A 22,120-nucleotide genomic window follows, 5' to 3' on the forward strand; every position below is an offset into this window, starting at 1 on the left:
GACTTCTCTGTGACTTCTTGACCCGTTGCAGAATGAATTGTGGTATTTATATTCCATAAATAGTAATTTAATGAAACATACTTAAACTTGAAAGGATGTGTCAGAGTATTAGAAATGTCAAGTGTTTTCAGCTGAAGGTTTTCTAGAACAAAATAGCAAACAAGAAACACGAGGCATTCCATCTAGAATAAACACAATTTGAATTTTCTCATGGTATAATTACTTTTTTTTTAGATCCACCAGTGTAATCTAATCACCGATCTTTTAAACCAGTGGTGCCAAACATAAGGTCCTTGGGCCAAAACCAGCCCGCAAGAGGTTTCTATCCGGCCCGACAAAGCATGAAGCAAATTGTGCATGTAAACCATGCATATTACTCATGTCGTGGAATACTACTCCACTGAGCAGCCCATACTTTATTCATTCTGCATGGAAGTTAACACAGGCTCACAAACACAGTCTTTAATGTAAAGTGCTTATTGTCTTTTACACTTTGGAAACTCGACTACCTCGGACGAGCAAAATAAAAGTGGCATACTTACAGCATGCATGCAAACTGAGAGAACAAACCGAGTACTCAGTTTTTCAGATTGGACTAAAGCTGCAGTCATGAAAGTGACTGATCAAAACTATAGCCATAAATCTACAGTATTTCCATTTTCTTTTTTTAAACTAGACAAAGCTTCTGGACAGTGACAGCTCTCGGTTTCATTGTGCTCAGATTAAAATGAAATGTGGACAGTCTGAATCCTCGGACGATTATTTATAGACAACATTTACACTCCCGAGGTGATGACGTATTTGTTTTTAATGACCATGAGTCTTCCCATGGTGCTGCCCTGAGGCCAGCATTCTGATCTGCGCCACTGATAAAACTGTAATTAAAACAAAATCACCATAATGCTGTTTGTTCTGTCGTACATTCCTGTACTGTGGGATGTACTGGGAATTGCCGCCTCTGGCATCTGCTGGTGTCAATTCTGCTTGTTTTATTTGTGTTATAGATGGTGCAACACTCATTCAAGAACAGCCACTTCACTGTGCTAACTTTAACTAGACTGCAGCTGCAGGAAATGTGCATACCTGTGCATCAAGAAAGGATGGCAGGAGAGAATCTTTGTGTAATTCCACAATGGGAAGGTCTTGCTTTAATTTCAAGAGTGTGAAGTAGTAGTTTAAAAAGTCTGCATAGCTTCCCTCGTGGGTTTACTTGGGGTCAAGACACAGACTGTTCAGTCCTCATCCTACATCTCAATCATTCTCCTCAGACTCTCGGTATGTGCCCCTAGTAGCAAATTAGCCTCTGAATAATTAAGCTAATTAGGTTTAGACAGACAATAGCTAAATGCTAATTAGTGGCTAATTAAGAGAAATGAATCTACAGCTGTATTTGTTTGCTGGTATCCAAAGTGCACTGGCTATATAACAATTCCCTTGTCACTGCGATACTAATTGAAATGATTCTGAGTTCATGTTGTGTGACTGACAATGTGTCGTGATTGCCTTGGATTTGCTTGTCTTGTTTTGTGGCTTTACATGCTTGGGGCCGCACTTCGGTGGGAGATGATAAGTGACAATGGCGTTACATATTCATAGCTGGCGTGCGACAACGCACAGCATTGTATCGTGCTTTTACACCAGGGGATGCTTCACTCCACACAAAGCGATGAAAGTCACTTTGTCGTTGCAGTATTTATTTTCCTTGCTTTATATATCAATCCACCACTTTGCGCAATATGCTACTGACAACTTTGAAAAATATTCCCCCCCGTCCCAGAGATCTGCTGCTTATATACCCGATCTACTTAACCATTCCCATGCCATCATGATGTAACGCTCATACTTTATGCATCACTGGATAACATGAGTGAGTAATTGCTACTTTAATGATACATGGCTGTGTGGATGACGAATGATAAATGTTGCAATTTCCTGATCTATTTTCCAAGTGCAGAGGAGGGATCAATGCTGTTGTTTCTCGGTCTACAGTTTGGAATAATGTTGGTCAGATGTGGGCAACTGATGGCTCGTGGGCCGAACAAGGCCCCCACCTCATTCTTTCCTCCAAATATCAGTGAAACCTTTTACGTGATCATGGAAATAATCGCATCATTTTAATGATTTGAATTAATACATTTACATGCACTTCTGAAAATCCTTGACTGTCAAGTTTCAGGACCCTTTGCAAGAAAACGCATTGTCTTCATTTTCGTTTCAGCAAAGGTTCACATTTGTAAGGCAACGTTTTGAAAACAATGTTTCTTCACACGACAACGGGAGAAACACTGGAAACTGTGTAGTTTCTCATGTGCTGTTTGTTTTCGTAATAAAGCCACACACACATGTGCAGAGCATGAACATTAACAATGAGAGTAAATAGATATTGGTTTGGACAGGCAACCAAGCTGCATTGTTATTACGGTAACTGTCGACTATAAAACTACCAAGTCCCAGGAGAATATGGACCGGGAGTCATGACATCATCTACTCATACATGTGCTGAAGAACTATTTACTATGGCCATGGTGCGCATTTTTAGTGGCTCTGTGAACTGTTGTCACATAAACGGACACCCAAACCTCTGTGCAAGTTTTTGGTTTTCGTTTGTTGGATAAATCGGCTTTTTTTACTTTTTTTACCATCATGAAATCACAGTAAAAAAAAATAAAAAATCATCTTCCAGTTCCAATTTTAGAATTGAAACGTGGTCAGTGGTATAAGAAAGAACTTACACTCACATACCCACACAGACACACACAATTACGAAATATGTATTGTAGCTGGCTCTCATTTTTTGGTTTGATGGTGAAATTGACCCTAAATGCGTCCATTTACTGTTTTTACGACAACGCCTCTTGTTCGCACCCCTGGTTATTGTGAAAGCTTATTTTTCCAGAGCTATAACAGCCGTATGGGAGGAATAAAACGCCTGCTGGTGTATTTGTTCAGAACAGTGATAAGACAGCTGCTGGTGACAGACATGCACCAGCCAAAGAGGGCTGAATACCCCTGCAAGATCAGAGGGGAAAAAAACGCTTGCAGGGCAATGATGGGCACATTGTGTATCGTTATAGGTTGTTTTTTTTCCAGGGCAAAGTAATTTGCATTGCATTGTATTGGATTGGATTCTTGTTTGCTCCCAATTATAACTTACGTTGTACGTCTCCAGCTTGACTCGGTTTTTAAAGATGTGAGTTTTGAAGCTGGCTTTCTGGAAGACTTCATCAAATGCTTCTTCGTCCTTCGGGAGACATGGCGACAAAAGACGGTAAACAACTAAGTCACGGGGAAGCAGTTCACAGAGAGATGTGTTAATATTTGTGCTAGAAGAAGTCTCACTGTGTCTCTCAGCTGCCCCAACGTCTCTGCATTGTGACCTAACAGGGCTTCTGCCGTCTCCTGGAAGCACGTCACCCACTGGTTATCCCCGAAGTCGGCTAAGTTGGCCTGAGAATCAGACGAAACTCAAATGAGAAGGACGCCACATGTCATTTATATCTTATTGCGAGTACAACAGAGGTGACAACAATCCTCATGAATGCTATTGTACACTCACAGAAAGCAGGAGTCTGTACTTGAAGTTGGGAAACTCCCGGTGACATTTCTCGCAGCGGTAGCGCCCGTTATGTTGGTCTATGACCTTCTTGTTGCACTCTGTAGTCGGGCAGGCCTGGTACAGACAGTTCTCCTTACGCATGTAAACCACAGTCGCCACACAGCTGAAATAATCCGCCTGAAAGGAAAGAGAAATATTATGGGAACACAGCTTGATTAATAAAACTTTAAAATCACATCAAACTGCTGCAATGTGGATATAACAGAGACCGCAGTTAATTCACAGTATTGTGCCGATCCAACCTGCAAATGAAGTACCAAACACAGACACACAAAAAAAACAAAACAAAACAAAACATTAAAATCAAACAAGTGGCATTATTTCATTATGAGGACACATTCACACTGGATATTTCTCGCCATGCTGCTGCTGCGTAAGGAATTTTTAAGTGGCAATTTGTCCCAATGTCACATCACTTTAACTAAATCCTGACTGAACATCTTTTAGGAGCATCACATTAAAGGTTTGAGTTTGGCAAAAGGTAAGTGTAACAGCAAAGCTACTCCCACTGGGGCTGGGATAGAAGACAATGCAGCATTGATTCAGAGGCTAATTACCATCGGCCCAGAAAAGTTTAAAATCAGGTCACTAAAAAAATGGTATATTGACAGAATTAGGGAAAATTGCAGCAGGAGGAAGGAAGAGGAATAATCAGCGCGCCAGTGTTATGGATCATGTAGTTTCCCTGTTTATCTGGTTGCTCTCGTCTTCGGATGCGTTGGTGGCTGCTCGTCGTGCTCGCAGATGATAACGCATGAAGATAATTGAAGCTGCCCTTGTGACTGCCTTACAGTTGCCTTGTTTCATTAAGATTTCACAGCACCATCTGATACAGCACTTCAGAATCCTAATGGATAAAAGTGTGTTGCCAAGATAGTTTTAGTTGCACCCTAAGACTGGAGAAAGTAACTGGCATGGAAAATGCAAGCTTGCAACAATTTGTGGAAGTACAACTGCTTATAGTTCCCAGCTTGATGTGAAATAATCAAGAAAAAAAACAAAGAAAAACAACCAATAATGAAAACACAGATGAACGTTTAATAATATGGATTTGAGGTATAATTTGCATATTGTACAATTATCTGAGCGAATTATGCATTTTGTGTATCTGTCAAATTTTAATTTTGACACTTGTGTAAGATATCTCAAAGCATAAACAGTAGTTGAGACTACTTCAGTTTTAAGACTACATGTTGACAAAGTAAACCTCAAAGTTTGAAAGAGATTGACTTTAAAATGTCATTAAAATTGTCATCAAATGCGGTTTGGGGCTTGAAAATGGAAGTTTGCTGGTTTGAAGCCCGTCTGAGAAAAACCGTGCCAAAACAAACAGGAGTGCGCCGCCACCTTCAAATAATGAGATGACGCACGTCAACTGTGTGCTGTAAGCAGCGAACTGAGGGCGTGAAAATGACGCAAATGGATGTGAAACAAAGCAAACCACCATCGTGCAGAGAATCTGCAGGAAGGTATCACAGACATTTACATTTACATGTGAGGGTCATTAAATGTAAAGCTTACCTGTGCAATGTCTGATATTATAAAACATTTAATACTTTATGACCATGTTAAAGCAGGGGCTTCAAATTTGACTTCAGGGGCCACACGTGCGACGAACCAGCAACTAATAGTACTTTCATCTATAAATAACCCGAACCAGCCTGTCAGAACTGGCGCCCCTCGTTTGAAGAAGTGTGTTGAATATTGTATTTCTGTATTAGGTGGGAGACAGTGAAATCAACACTGCAGAGTGCAGGCACACAACATTCAGCTTTTTCTTCTTCTTAAAACACAGTTTGATGCTGCTGCAACGACTTCTCTATTGTTCCCGATTTTCAAATTATTAAACTGCATGAAGGCTCACATCTGAAGAGAAGGCTTCTTTTCTAATGTCTGCCTGCTGCAGGGAATCAATTTATTCCTAAACTCATCCAAATATGTCATTTGCCCCATAACATGCTCAAATATTTCAAACCTAACACTAATAGAAGAGGCATGTGAAATAACCCCCACAAGAAGAAAACAAAAAACGGGACTTCTCAGTATATTTATGAAACTAGTGCTGCTTCACCGTTTCCATTACAACCTTTTGGAATGTTTTTTATTGATATCAAATGAATGCCAGATCCACTCAAAAAAGTATTTTATGATTTAGAATAAACATGAAATTGAGTAAATACCATCTTTGTTTGCTTTTGAGCCGGGATGATCAAAAAAAGAAATCTTACCACTGCAAAAAAAAAAAAATGAAAAGAAAAAAGGGATGAACTTCTTTCATCAGTAAATGTCACCACATTAATGGGATATAAACAAGTGCAATCTTAAAGGCGTGTTTATGTGTTCCCCGAGAAGTCGAAGCTTTAGAAACACAAATCTAAAAGTTTTCATAAGCTGCCACCCCGAAAGGTGTACACACGCTGGATCGGAACGAGATATCTCATCAAAGCGTTTGTGATGTAGCAGGCGACATCTTTGGTAGATGAAAAAAGGAGCCAGGTGGAGCAGGCCGAAGGAGCACTATGAGCAATCTCTCGTCCACAATACCAGAGTGTACGACATTGGTACGATGCAATATCCGCCGTCAAAAGAGTCCATTCTTCAAACTGTTTCCTATTGGGGAACAATAGAAGGTGAACATAGACATCTACGCAACATGATTGCAAATGACGTGAGTTTTTAACACAAGATTCTTTTGAAACTGTGGAAGATGGACCTCACTGAGGCGATACGCAGTGTCTGGCAACGTGGGCTCGCAGAATAGTCCCGCAAACATAAGGCCCTGTTTACGTGACGTTTCAAGTGAAAACGCATCGTTTTTGCATTCTTGTTACAGAAAGGTTTTGTGTTTACACAGCGATGTTTTTGAGACGGATGTTTGCAAGAAATGCTGAAAACGCTGCAGTTTTCATGTTGGGCCACTTGCGGGTGATGTTTGCTTTTGTAATAAAACCACACACACACGTGCAGACAACAACGGGACTATATGGACATTCATATGGACAGACGACCAAGTTGGATCGTCATTATGATAACGGTCAACTACAAAACCACAAAGTCCCAGGAGGATGTAGACTGGAAGTCATGACACTCTGGAGGCCACCAATGTTGTTATTGTCCATCTAGAATTATTTACCACGGTTGCCGTGCGCATGCACAGAGGCAGCGTTTCAGAAAGGTTGTATTTTCCACATTTCCACAGAGATAGAGTCAGAGTGTTTTCCAGGGGTTGTGCTTGCAGTGGCTCTGAGCACCGCTGTGGTGAAAGTTTTCCATTTTAGCGTTGTCCTGTAAACAGGGCCTGGAGCTAAAAGCAGTGGTAGAGTTTTCACTAAAAAAGCAACTGGACACATAATTTCATTTAAAACACTACGGTACAACAAATCTGTACTAAAAACGTTTTTTTTGTCAGAAACAGCAAAGACGTTTATGCGAATCAGTTATACTTAAAAACAGCTGAGAACCGAGTCGAACACTCATTACTCGAGACACTGCTGGACTGCTTTTGAACTCCTACTTTTCACCCTGTGTTCATCGTCATGACGGAATACTCTGAACACGATTTTAAAAAAGAAAAGAAAAGAGCTACAGGTCTCCAAGTGTGCATGAATAGTTCTTGACGTCGCTGTGATTTCCGTTCCAAAAAACCAGACAAAAAGGGCTCCGGCGTGTGGAGAAACTCATCAGTGGTTGGGCTGAATAATCTCGTGTGAATGTTTTGTTGTCCTCCAAATGGTGTGAGTATCCATTTGGCATTTTATTGTCATATCATTATTGGTATTTTGAAGTCATAACTCAAATGCCACGGAGATAAAACAGCAAGTGAGAGAAACAAAAGTCAAATGAAGAGGAACAAAAGTGGTGCTTTGAGTTCCTGCAGTGTTCGAGATAAGCTGCATAGGGTGAAAAGAGGAATATTGAATAAAATGAAAATAAAATCTGATCAAGCTTGGCATGATCTGTAAACAAAGTGTTGCCAACAAGTCGGTCCAGCTGGTAGATGTACTCTGTTTACACATCTCTATTTGACTTCCAAACAATCTTGGAACAGTTTGAAAAGAGAGCAGAGGGACTTTGAGAATTCTTTGCATAATAAATGCAAGATGAGACCAATTTCTCGCGCTCTCCTTCTCTCTCTCTCGCCTCCTCGCGGCTTCGCTTACACATAAATTGTGCTGATGCACACACACACACACACACACACACACACACACACACACACACACACACACACACACACACACACACACACACACACACACACACACACACACACACACACACACACACACACACACACACACACACACACACACACACACACACACACACACACAAACACACACGCGTGTTGACATAAACACACAGACGACTACAATACAAGGTTATATGCAAAGATCTGAACTCGCACAGATACAATGAGTTACACTTATTTCTGCCATGAATTTAAATTAAAGTGTACACAGTCAAGCAGCATCAAATTAAAATGCAGCGATGTTGCTGTAATTTAAACAGATATTAGCACCTTAGGCGGCAGAACTCACACTGGTAAAATCAACAGCTAAAAAGGAAAGAAATGCTAATTCTGGGGGGAAAAGGCTATTCTCTCATCCCGTGGAGAAAGCACAGCATTCAATTTCCATAAATATAAATAAAAAGAATGTACACAGCAGATGAACTGTGTCTTATTGGGAAGAGGAACACACGTGGACGCGCTTGCATGCCAGCGACGCCACGTTTAGGTACAATGTGATATCTATGCACATGTTAAAAAAAAATAAAATCCCTGTTTCTTCTATCAGGACTACAGGCCTAAAACAAGATGTTGGAATTAAGGCCAGAATTCAAAATGAAATGCTTTAAAATGCATTCTAAACAACAACTACAAGCCCGAGTCGGGCCAGACTCATTACTAATGTTGGCCTAAATGAGTCTATCAAAGACTCTTTCTAGGACGCCAGCCAAATTCACTCACACAGACACACACACACACACACACACACACACACACACACACACACACACACACACACACACACACACACACACACACACACACACACACACACACACACACACACACACACACACACACACACACACACACACACACACACACACACACACACACACACACACACACACACACACACACACACACACACACACACACACACACACAGCAACGCTGTTCCTTCATTATAGAAGCCACTCTTTCTGTAAAGTGTTTAGTAGAAGCAGTGAATGTGAAAAGGCCATTGTGTTCTCCGCATCCCTTGTGAGAGGGCAATGCTGTCCTGTGTCCCCACGACCTCCACAGACACTGCCAGTCAGACTTGCCCTGACACTTTTCATCCCGCTAGCCAACGCTGACGCACAGCTTCATAATCTGTCCACCCATCCATCCACCCAGTCACCACGCCACACAGCAAGAACCCTTCTGAAACACTTAGTAAGAAGGAAATGTTTTTTTCTTTTTTTTTAATTAGGAGAAATTCTCCCCTAAGCAACAGCCCTCTCTCCCCCCCTCAACATTCCACTCCCATGTTTCCGGTTGCATGCCTGCCTCATCACATTTTGCAGACTTGGGCAGATTGGAGCGCTGGAAGGCTGTCGAGGTGGGAAGGCAGAGGGTGGGGAAGGTGGGAGGAGGGTGGACGATGTGGCAGAAAGAAAAGAACAGGATGCTATCTTTTTCTTTTTTTTTTTTTTTGAAGAGGGGGCTTGTTGAGGGCTCTTGATGTTGGCAGACAATGTGAAAATAGAGGTCGACAGGATCTGAACCACAGCAATCCCATCAAAACTAGACCACTCTAAATAAAACCCATCTCAGTCTTCATCATCTTTCCTCTTATCCTTCTGTGTTTATTTTCCCTTTCTGCCTCTGTGTAAAACTGTCTCGGGGCAAAATCTTAACCTTACTCATACTGAGGTGAACCAAGAAGAACTATGACTAAGACTCCCGACAAAAACAGTCACAGAATCTTACCTAAAGAGTCACGCACGTGATTACTACATACACAACATGGTGAATATATTTCGTATTCTTATCACACTAAATCCCTGTGTCACCTTCTGGCACCTAAATGCAATTAAAATGTGCACGTGGAAGGGCAACCAAGTGAAAATCCACTCCAAATAATTGACATGGCATAATTGACACACACATTAATTAGAAATGACTTGTGCACTTACATCTACATAACGATACAAAGATGGAGTCAGAGACAAACGGGCACAAAAAAAACAGGTGTCATATTAGTTTTCTCTCATATAAATGAGTAGTTGAGATGCTACCATTATACTATGTGACAGACTTCATTTCGATTACGTTTTGGAGGTACACTGGGCATAAGAAGAGAGAAGGGTGAGAAGGGAATACACTTCAAAAGATTTAGCATCTTTTGTCTGCATTTTATAGTGAACTCTGGTATCTGCATCGTTTGTTCAACTTTTTTTTTTTTTTTTTTTTACTTTTCATGTGGTCTGGCTCCCTCCGATTCTTTGAAGCAGGTTTTGTTAAGTGGTTTGGAGTTTAAGCGGCTCTGTCTCGCCTTTCCACTTGTCTCTCACTTTCTAACATTTTCCACTCGCGCTACTTCCCTTCTGGTAATGTTATGCCCTATAGGCTTCCTCCACCTCCAACACATAATTAGAAATTTTTATTAGAAACGACATTGATCTTGGAGCTCCCCGTAAGTGGCTTCCAATTAAACGAAAGGCAGCAAGGAGACTAGCCTGAGATAAATCAAATTAATTAGATGGGAAGTGCAAGAGCGGTACATACCACTCTGCTTTTGGTCACAACCATGATCGTTTTGTGCAATGACACATCTTAAAAATGGCACAGGGCTCCCGAAACAAGCATGTGGTAGTGCTTCTAATATGTGAGCCTCACTATCTCCCACCCACAGCTAGAACAAGAGAAGCATGACTCTAATCCAAGAAGTCATAGCAAGCCACGGCCTAGAGCTGCTCTGTTTACAATGAATGGGAGACTGACTGTGGATTTGTGTTTGTCTAAATGCTTAAATTCAAATGAGACTGAGCAGCAGGCAGGTTAAAAAAAAATAAAAAAATAAATCACTAAATCCATGTCTGTTCACAGAAAATCTTCTTTGATAGTCTCTTACAAGAGGCTTTCCATATTTGTGCGGCAAACGCACTACGACCCCATAACGGGGTGTTACCAGCTCGCATGCTGCCATTTATGAACAGTTGAAATATCAAAGATGGAAAGGTTACATCACGGATTCAGATAACGCAACTAAAATAAATGACTTTGGGCATGGAATTACACAACAGTCAGTATGTTTGCTAAAGAGAACGCAACAGTTTAAAAATTTATTTATTTATTTTTACTTTTATATATTAGCTAACAAATCAAAACAACAATCCTGATGTGGTTCTGTAAGTTTGGCTGTCTGTCCAGTCTTCAGAATCATCTACCAGGAAATTAATAATTATTTAATAATCTTTTACACTGAATTTTTTTATAAAACATATTATAAAAATAACAGAGATAATATTATTTTAATGTTCCTTTAGTTTCTAGTCATTATTAAATCCATAAATCTTCAATTTTCCTACTTCAATAGTTTGATTTTGATCTTTTTCCCCCAAATAACACGATGACATGAACTGGTGGAGAGACAACAAAAATGTTATTAAATGCATATTTCGGCCAAAAAACAAAGGCATTACTAAATTGCCACAGAATATATGCTATTATCTTGAAGAGGCCATTGTCACAAAGGAGGAAAAGGCACTGATAAAAAGCTCTGCGGCAAGAGGCAAAATCCAAGTCATCTTGAGAAACCCTTTTCTCCGTCTGTCCAATCAACAGCATGAGATTGGCAGCTCGTTACACAGAGAGCAATGAAGTCCAAGACCAAAGCCACTCAGCATAACCCTTCTCAATCTCTTGACGACTTCAGACGGACAGCTCATTCAGCCACCACTTCATTCCTGGCATCATAGTTTTCTTTTCTCCAGATTCAATTTGCAAAAGCATACATGGCACAGTGGTTAGCACGAGGGTTTCCTCATTTTCTCTTACAATCCATCAAGTAGGTGGGTTCACTCAGGCCCTGTTTATAAGACAGCGTTATCAGGTGAAAACCCAAACTCTGGTTGCGTTCTGGCCGTCCATTTACACAACAACGGTGGTCGAAGCCACTGAAAGTGCAGCTCTGAAAATGGCTCAGAGATTCTGCCTTTTCTGTGTAAACAGACATCGTTTTCAAAATGTTGCAGTGGAAACCTGAAACCTTTCGGTAATAAAACCAATGCGTTTTCACTTTGAAGGGGTGTGGGTGATATTTTCTCCTCATCTATTTCATTAAAACACATTTGTAATTGCTGGATTCGTTATCGGTGTATGTGCGAGTAACGGGGCGAGTTTCATACTGATCTTAACGGGTACAGGTTTGCGAAACTGGACTTGCGCACGACTCCGCCTCCAAGTCAACTCTTAATTGCCCATAGGTGTGAGTGTGTGCGATTTGCAACCAGTCAGATTGTTTTTTCCCCCATTGTGAGCTTGGATTGACTAAGCGCCCATGCAGCTCTATGCGAGATAAAGATTGATGATTGTCTGAAATGTTTAGAGTGTCTTTCGACGGGCGAGCAAATATACTCCTGCCATGGATTATACTGTCTGCTTAGCTCAAGAACCACAGCAAAATGTGAAGAAGTAGTAAAAATACAAGAGTTGTACCCTTGATGCCAAAGTCCCCACTTTAACAGAAATGTCCTTGTGCGGTAGCAAACACTGGTGCATAACAGTCAAGCTTCAGCTCCTTGATGCTGTGGGACTGACACCAAAGCCCAATGTTTACATCTCTTGTCTTACAGCACTGAAATCATTTTATCAAGCCCTGCACTGTAGCTATGCTGATGTTACATCATCTGCGCAGGGTTTCTTTCATTCCTCTTCAAACAGTAGCCAGTTGCCCGAGCAAGAGAAGGATTTTCTGACTCACATATCAATCTGCTTCCCACCAAACTTTTCATTAAGAACAGGCTGAGAGACCCAAACTAAAACTGCACCACAAATCAAAGATTTACGTTTTGTCGTTATACAATTTGTGCTTTCACTTCCATCTGAGCTGCACTTGTGGCTCCTGTTGTGATACTCGAAGGCAAGTAGACAAAATGGTGTTAAGATGCTCAGCCTTAGTTTGATATTCAACTGAAATAATGTGTTGTTCACACAATGAATCCTGTATAACGCAAAGCCAAAGTCAATACGTTTATTTTTCAATTAATCTTGATGTGAATGTTATCTTTCCCAAAGTGACTCTAAGTTCTTTTTCAGTGAGTAAAAATAAACACTAAGAAGAAAAATCTTTGCAGACATGTGAACATAATGAATACGAATGCGAGAACATACTTAAGGACAAACGCACTGACACATTAATGCACGCGCAGAGAAACGCAGTGAAAGAGCAAAGAAATGTAGCTGCATCCTTGAAGGCTCAATTAACCTAAAGTACAAACAACATTCTCTTCAATGGCGTCTAGACATAGACATCGTTGCAATTCAATTGCAGGCAACTGAGGGCTTGAAGGCGACGTGTGACACCCGATGCCCTCTGACTGGCACCGTGTTAAACAGTGTGCAAAGTAGGAAAACCATTTTACCCAAATTTATGTTGAATTAAATGATTGCATGTGTTCCAATTTTTTCTTTTTTTATATTTAATAGGAAGCCATCGTTCTCATATATGTTTGCAGTTTTAATCCAAGTGACCTCAATATTTCCCTTTTCTTTTTAGCACAATATGAAATGTGCATGTATGTAGGTTTGTGGAAACGTGCGTGTGCATTGCACCTTTTCTCCATGTCCAAGCTCTTCATTCCTAATGTCGCTCAGCATTTTCCAGTTCATCTTAAATCCGCTGCCTGTTGACCTGGTTTCCGTTAGCGATTGGCTGTCGAGTGCATATCCTCCCTGGTCATACCTAGAATGTGGAAATTAGGACACAGCACAGACGTGCAAATAAATATATGTGCAAAAACTGCGTGCACACATGAAAACAAACATATGTTTTATTTAGAATGTGCATAAGGAAGGAACTAATGATCCCATGGACCCTGAAGTGATTGAAATACACAGGGTGAACCTTCACCATCAGTCATCCCTCCAAGTCCCAAAGCGCATCTGGCTCTTTTATGAAAATGGTTGTGGGAGGTTTGTGCGTGTGCGTGTGTTGGTTTTCATATGTGAGCAAGAGCTACATGATCAGACTTTGACTTTGTTTTCCTGTGAAGGAAGCACTGCGATGCTCTGTATCAATTATTATCGAAGAAATCCTCTTCCACCATGGCTGAATTACTCCCTCAATCCCTTAACTGATTTGCAACCATTGGAAATCTGTTATCCTGCAGCATTTTTGATCCGACACACGGCTGTCCATCAGAGACATATGCGGTCAGGGATCAATCAGTCTTTTGTATTCATATGCACTGATCATGAAAAAGTCTCATGTTTCTGTCTGAGGTCAAAACTAAAGTTATCGCTTTTATTGTCTATTCATTTCATCTATTCGTCTACCTATTTTAATATTCTATCTAAAATCTTAATCTGTCAGCAGGAGTCCTGCTCTGTGTTCTCGCCGAGCACAGCAATCCAATCAAGGCATCATCCAAATTCATCAGTTTCTTTAAATTATGCAAACAACGCCTGGTCTAAACAATCCCACAAAGCACAACATCGCCACAGGAACTGGAGTCAGACAGAATCTCTTTGTCTTTAGTAAAGTATAAAGCTGAATTTTTTTAAAGAAGAGGGGAAAACACTCAGTCGGCTCCTTCATTGTCATGCGCTCACCGCTGTCGGCCTGTAAACTGGAGAGGGGAGCAAACACCCGACCAGATCTGCGGGAAAAGCCGGGGATTAGAGAAGAATGGAAGGAGTGATGAAAGGGAGGCGGGAGCCATTTTTAAGTTATTTAGCCCTTTGAATGTCAGGATGAGATGGCGTATTGACCAGAGACTAATACAACCAAGATTAAAGCCGGAGCAATCGAGTGTGCTCCTCCTCTTTCTCCGGCACACACACGAGCCACAAAACCCATCACCTCCTCTAAAAAAAACTGGTCATGGCTATCATCGGTGGAGCAATTAGTAGAATACACAAACCACACGGACTGAGCTCATTGTTGCACACAGATACAGAGAAACAACTTCTTATTCACTGTACTCACCCTCTGAAGCTGTGACGTACTTTCATACCTAATAATAACTTTCAACAGCAAAATGTTTGCGCACGGATGTACACACCAGGGATGGAAGAAAATCAGGAAGTATGAATTTATATTTCAAGCAGTGGACTTGGGAACAGCCTTAATGAGTCATAATTCACAATCCCTCCACAGGAGCTGTTAATACAGCGCGGCACAAAGTCCCCATCTCTCCGAGCATGTACAGTCAAGAGTTCAGACGTACAAGTGGGAAAAAATTCTAAGTTTAGCTTTTTTTTTTCATTCACTTGTTCCAATCAAAACTCCACTCCTGCTGCGTCTGACGGAGCACATTGCACCATTTTCCTGATATGTACTCATGTTCGTGCCGTACTCTCCAGTAAAACTAATTTTTGTATATTGCCAACGTACCCACAACAATCGCCGCAGCAGAAAAGAGATGTGTCTGTTTACATACATCCTGCATCCTGAGCTATGTTTGTGATGCCAGCGTGACTAAAGTGTGTGCACTGTGTTTATCGAGCGTGTGTCGAACACCAGCGTGACTCACCAGGCCCTCAGTCTAAAGGCCTCTGGTATGTCTGGGTTGACCATGACTGTCGAGCTGAACAAAGCTGAGAGAGATCTGCCCCCGAAATCAGACAAGCGAGCTCCTTTGATGGCAACTATGGGCTCCCCCGAGCCGTCAAATTTCTCTGCCTGGGGAAAGAAAAAAAACAAAGACACGTACTTGAGAAAGAGCGGAAATGAGACAGTAAACAAAGTTGTGTTATTGTCTTTGTTGGTTCTCGGGCTGAGTGTGCCACTCGGAGACACCAGAGGGTGATGTGTGGTATAGTTTGCTCTTATAATTGGACAACCTACAAATTTATTTGAAAGTCATTTTTGGATTTTGGCAAAAGAGGACGGATTAGCTTTTGCAGATCGAATGAGCTTAGAGAAGAATAGCGCCATTTCATGCACATTGGAGAGTATTGAGCATTCTGTCTCAAATCAGAAACTCTGGTCCAGTTCTGAAGGTCACTGAAACGATTTCACTGAGCCAAATTTTTGCAGCCCAGGAAACTTAATCCAACCGTTTTGCACGTTAAACACACATATTATAGGATGGGCCAGGCATCATACAAGAAACATACAAGAACACTTTTTTAAAACAAACTATTATCAATAGTCTGCTCGACATGTTTTTAGCGTAAACCTCCAGCTGAGAGATTGTATGAGATGTGCAACACAAGAAGTGAGAAGCTTTTGCTATGTGTAGGTTTCCAGCTTCAAAATACAAAGTGAAGCCTTGGTTGAGAAACTCATTTTGTCATTCTGAACCTCGGTTTAAACCTACCCACTTCTCACCCACCCCCGATCGCACAGTCGTCACTTTCATCGCAGCTGTGTGGAAACATTCTGATTTCAAGGTAAATTCAAGGACACGGATCGACACATCCGCTCCATCTCCCTAAATCTATCACCCCCAACAGTCATTAATCCGACTTCAAGTCCAAAACAGAAGAACAAACAAAAAACTCAATTTGTCTTTCATTTGAGTGAAAATATGAGCGAGTAGATTCTAAAAACTGTTCACATTTAAAACACATTTATAACTACATTTAAATAACTTATAAGCAACCTGAAAATCTACTCTCTCCTCCGGTGTTCCCAAGGGCTCTGTTCTAGATCCCATCCTCTTCATTGTCTACCTCTTCATTGGTTATATTTTCTGTTAAATACGATCTACAATTTCACAGTTAGGTGGATGACAGTCAGCTCCACCTTTTCAGATCTGCCTGCTTTCGCCGCCAAACTGTTCCTCGGGGGCCCACATGACCATCGTGAGGTCCAGAACTTTCAGGCACTTCGCCCCCCAAACTCACTCCCAACCAACATTTGAATCATTCAATCCCTGAACACTTTCAAATCCCACCTTAAAACCTAACTTTTTTTTTAAAGCAATCATTCTCATGCTAAATGATATTGGTCTGCTGAAAATCCCTGAATGTTTCATTTACCGTATTTATTTATTTATCATTATTTATTATTACTATAGGTTTTTTTCCCACTTGATGTTTTTACTGCATTTTAACATGTTCATTGTGAACAGTGACTTTGGGTGTCCTGAAAGGGTTTGATAAATAAAGAAATATTAATAATATGTGTTATTTTTCAATTTAATATTAATTTGATAAGATTTAATGAAATTTAGTTCTAAAATGTATATAAAAAAATCTATCCTACCAAACTTTTTTACCCCTAAACACTTAACCATGAGCTTATTTTGTGCCTATCTTTAAGACTTTGCAAGTTTTCATACTTCTTAAATGGTCTAAATGGCCTAATAATAAAACCACCAAGAGACAACTTAGGTGGGATTCCAACAATCTTTGTTAAAATAACAAAATGTGAATCTATGACAAGGATCAGAGAGAGAAGGATAACAGTCACTACCTCCTCTCCCCACAGTGTGACGGTCACCACTTTGCCCGTTGCATCTATTAGGTTGAGGGCCCTCTTGGAGACTTCTCTGCTGGTCTTCGTCGTGATACGGGATACATCATCGGCACTCTTACACACTCCTATCACATCTGCGGGCAGAGAACATCATTTTACAACACGGGCCTGCACGGGATTAAGCGGTATAGAAGATGGATAGATATAAATTGCCCAGAGAGACAAAGAAAAAGGGTCTTCATGTGAAAAACCTTTTTCAAATGCCTCTTAATGGTGTGAAATGTAAAAAGGCCCCCTGGATATATGCTACATAATGTGATGTGTTATCACATCAGCAGCAGTAAAGATCCAACGTGGCAGAGAGCTGACACTCTTCACTGCAGACTGACAGAAATGTCATAACAGGCTGGATAACACCCAGGCCCACATCCAAAATCACAACCATTCCTCATTCAACTTTCTCCTCATGTTCGCGGCCTCAACTCTTCGTTGAGGATTACTGCGCTGCGGAGCGGCCGCTGCTGAGCTCTAAGAAGTTGGAGAACCTGGCCTACCATGACTAATGTAAAAAACCAAATTAGCACAAGTGAAATTAATTTATAAAGCACTTATTGTACAACAAACAGGAAGTCCACAAGGTTAATGAAAACAAAGAAAACTACACCAAAGTCGTGCATACCAATGCTGCTGCAGAGGTTCAACACACAATGTAATTTAAACAGTGAAACAATGTGACAGAAGGACATTATCTGAGTAAAGCAAATGTTGGCAACTGGTGGCCCGTAGGCCACATTTGGCCCTTGTTAATCTTCAGCTAAAAATGTTGCATGCAAGGAAAAAGGTTAAAAGTCGACGATTGAACTGATATACACTGCCAGTATTCCTCATATATTGTAAATATAAATGCATTTTAAGGTGGAGGTCAATCAATTCTGAATAAATGAGTTACTCTCCAGATATTAAGGTAGAACTCGATGTTAAACAATATGTTCACTGTTTCACTGATTCAATTCTCACTTGGGTTTCAGGCGACACAGCGCTAACAGCAGGGTAAACAAAGGACAGGACGCCATTTCATCACAATGCCAACATATTCTATATCCGCACTGCAAATCTTTTTATGGGGATCCTTTTTTTGTTTCATTTTTCTCCTGGTTGTTCACATCATAATATAAAAGTGACCACCTTCAGAATGCAAAGACTCAGAAGAAGACCTTATATGAGTGCAGAACTCATGGAAGTAAATATGGACGTTACACACATCAAGGCAAGTCAATTTAGAAGAAAAAGTACAAAATTAAAAAAAAAAAAAAATAATCTAATTTCTTCCACAATGCGATCATAGAAATGGAAAATTATTGGCCATTTTAGAGTCCTGATACAAAACCTGGTGCTGTCTTATGATTAAAGCAGTAACCTTTGTGTTTGAGGTAACAGCACTGCCACACTATGCTGCCTGTGAAGTTTCAGTTAACAAAATTATATTTAAGCATTGTAAGCAAACACAGTCAGGCTTTTCTGTAATGGACACATTCTCAATTTCAAAGATCTGAGATTATGTGTGCTCCAAAAACACATGCTTATAATGACGACCTCCTCCTTCTTGAACCTTGATTGCTTCGGTAAACTGTCTAAAACAGATGGCAGATGCGAGTGCTGCATCGTGAGTCTCCTTGAATATTTCACCACGGGAGAGAAGAGAGTGATGTGCAGACAATAACACCAGCACTCTGTAAATATTGCACTACGGATATGCTTTATGCACTGAGGTTACATCATGGTTTATGAATGTTTGTATCGGAAATTTGAGCAACAATATCTTGCTATGGTGTGAAATCTGACAGCAAGCAGATTCCGATAGTTGTCAAACTCATAGAATGTCACGGTGTCAGGACTCGTGCCATGCATGGAACCAAACAACAGGCCGACTTTATAACATCGATCTGCAAATCATTCTCTTAGCGTGGTCCACTTGTCTGCTTCTCCTGCCAACCATTCTCTAAACTCAGCCCTTCCTTCCCCCTGCTCTCTGTCAGCGCTCTCTCAGCTCCCCTTAATTCCATTATGATTGAGACGGTGTCATCCACCTCTGAACTCCATTATCACCACAGGAACAGGCTGACAGTTCTCATTACCATGTTCTAATCTGCTATTTAACAAATTAGAGGAGTGAGAGGCAGTGGAGGGAGCGAGAGATGGGAGAGTCAACAGATAACACATGGGGCATGTTGCATTAGCCCTCGATGATCAATGTAACACACACACACACACACACACACACACACACACACACACACACACACACACACACACACACACACACACACACACACACACACACACACACACACACACACACACACACACACACACACACACACACACACACACACACACACACACACACACACACACACACACACACACACACACACACACACACACACACACACTAGAGAAGAGGACCTGAATGTCTTATACAATAAGACAAGATTTTGCGAATAGTCCCCTTATTCCGAAAGAAATCCAATAATGGACTAAAACATCTTAAACAGGGTTTTTTAATTATCACATTCCAAAGTGCGTGTAAATGCGTCATATCCGATAATTACTGAGGACGCCCAGTTATCTGATTTTCACAGTGATATAGTGACACAGTGCTAGTTACATTGGCCTCCCCCTCAGTCAGTCCATGTTATTTGAATTTTAATAAAAGATCATTTTTTTCTCTCTGTTATGCAGCTAGTGCTGTCCTCTCACAGTTTTCTTTCATTGCCACGCTGATGCGACACAGTGCAGATCTGTGATCTATGTCACATCTCGAAGCGTGATCACAAGCACAGACCTGCGATGACATGATGGCTGCAGTGAAAAATGCAACAGGCTGGAACTTTTCAAATCGCAGAGGTCAATGTGGCGGGTCAGAATATGTTTCAGTGTAACAGGATCTACAGTGGAGTTGCTCGGCTTCTCACTCTCGTCTTGTTTAAATGTGCAACTAACCAACACAAGTCTGTGAGAAAAAAAGAATCAAATATCCAGTCTTCACTGTTGAATTCACAAATCCGAAATTTTAATCGCCATTACAGCAACTTTAGAAACATTATGTGGATCATCTCAATACTATTACTGAGCTCTGCAAACACTGAACACTAATTTCAACCCCAATCTGCACCGGGCCGTCCCAATTTACCCGTCGCTTAGATAAGACTCTTCTGTTGAGAGCAGAGGGCAGGAACTGCAACTAACCTTCCTGAAAATAGTGGAATGAGCATTATCCTCTTTTATAATCGCTCCTCTTTACCGTATGTCTGCATTAACCTTCGTTCCGACCCTGTCATAACATATTCTTCCAAGACATCTGGTTCACAAGTGACTGGAACGTGGCTGTCAGTTGGCGGAGGTTGAGTAGTTACAGATATGACAGGCCGCATATTCACGGTCAGGCTGCAGCTGATATGTCCTACAGTGACAACATCCAACATTCACCCGTTCACATTCTGTACCGGCTTTATCCCATTCATGGATTGCAGAGGAGGTCAAACCAAGCCGAGCTGACTACTGCTCTGTTCACCAGTCCATCACATCCCCTCCCAGAGCCCCGTGGAGTCTTCGAACATGCATGTTTATCCACACACTCACAGGAAGAACATGCAAACTCTGCATAAATCAGCTCCACTGTGACAGCACAGTTAACTAACTGAAATTAAGGCTCCATTTACACGACAATGTTTCACATGACCAGAAAAACCATTTACTACAGCCGTGGTGCGCATGCACACTTTGTTCAAACGGGGCCATCGTTTGCCTAAAAAAGGTCAAACCTACCAGGAGTCTGAGAAACATAAAGTAAAACAGTTAAAACATATTTCCCACCGCCCTAACTTAATCATAACTGTCCTCTTAACATCCACATACATCATCCATTTCATTTGTGTGCTCCACTTCCTGGCGTCCCGCTTGTGTTTCTTTGAGCTTTTTCGCAGCAGACGAGCACAAACAAGGTATCACAAGGCTGCTGATGCACTCTTCATTTTCTATCTTTGCCACCTTGTTTCTGCTGCACACAAAGTTTGAAGAGGCAGTGAGTCATGTCGTTGTCACAGCACTCTCTCCACAGACTGCCAATTGGTTTGACACACACCTGTCTGGCTGAGATCATTATCAATGATTTGCCGCTTTTGACGACAAAATCTGAGCTTGTCAAATGTGGCAAGGAGAAATAAACAGTACGAGTGGCCACAGCTTTCCCCCTCAGTAGTTAAAGCGTTTCAATATGGCAAAACATATTAAAACAACTGTTCCCTTAATTTTGTCTCTCACCAAGGATTGCATCTTTGTCTCTGTTTTCCAGCTCTGCGATGGGCACGAAGTCACAGTGCAGTGTGGGGATGTCCTCGCCGTCATCGCAGGGCAGGATGGAGGAATTAGAGTGGAGGCTCATCTCGTAGTCGTTCTTCAGTGAGGTGTACTGTTTGTTGGCCACCTTTAGGGTTGCTTTGGAGATGTAGTACACCTGCAAAGAGGACAGAAATATGCCCACATTAAAGATTCAACCTGATTCAGAAAAATACCTCCTCCACACAGGATGTGCTTTACCAGTCGGCTGAATGCTTAAAGGCCTTTCCCTTGCTCGCCTGCTAGAGGAATATTCATCGATTTGCGTTTTCTTCATATGCAAGCTCCTAATTAACTGTCATGCAGCAGCATGCCACTGGTTGGGGCTACAGAGCCATTCTTCATCAGCGATGAAACAGCTCATTTGGTATCAATTTACAAGGATAAACTTTCATTCTGTTCAGCCTGAGAAGATAATGCAGCTGACCACGACAATGACCCTGCAGTGTCTTAATTGGAG

At 41.2% G+C, this 22,120-nt stretch overlaps 1 protein-coding gene across 1 annotated transcript in view; it reads right to left on the reverse strand.

Annotated features, from left to right (window-relative positions):
* Positions 1–22,120, reverse strand: part of LOC308122126 (replication protein A 70 kDa DNA-binding subunit-like) — a 51,439-nt gene that overhangs the window by 9,115 nt on the left and 20,204 nt on the right. The window contains exons 10-16 of the mRNA XM_080483785.1: positions 21,586–21,778; positions 17,260–17,396; positions 15,371–15,519; positions 13,449–13,578; positions 3,557–3,733; positions 3,340–3,447; positions 3,155–3,241 (exon numbers count right to left, since the gene is read on the reverse strand). Coding sequence (XP_080339911.1) covers positions 3,155–3,241; positions 3,340–3,447; positions 3,557–3,733; positions 13,449–13,578; positions 15,371–15,519; positions 17,260–17,396; positions 21,586–21,778 — 981 coding nt within the window. The remainder of the gene's footprint in view (positions 1–3,154; positions 3,242–3,339; positions 3,448–3,556; positions 3,734–13,448; positions 13,579–15,370; positions 15,520–17,259; positions 17,397–21,585; positions 21,779–22,120) is intronic.

The sequence above is a fragment of the Lipophrys pholis genome (assembly GCF_963383615.2).
Source record: "Lipophrys pholis genome assembly, chromosome: 16".
In the NCBI taxonomy this organism is placed as follows: domain Eukaryota; kingdom Metazoa; phylum Chordata; class Actinopteri; order Blenniiformes; family Blenniidae; genus Lipophrys; species Lipophrys pholis.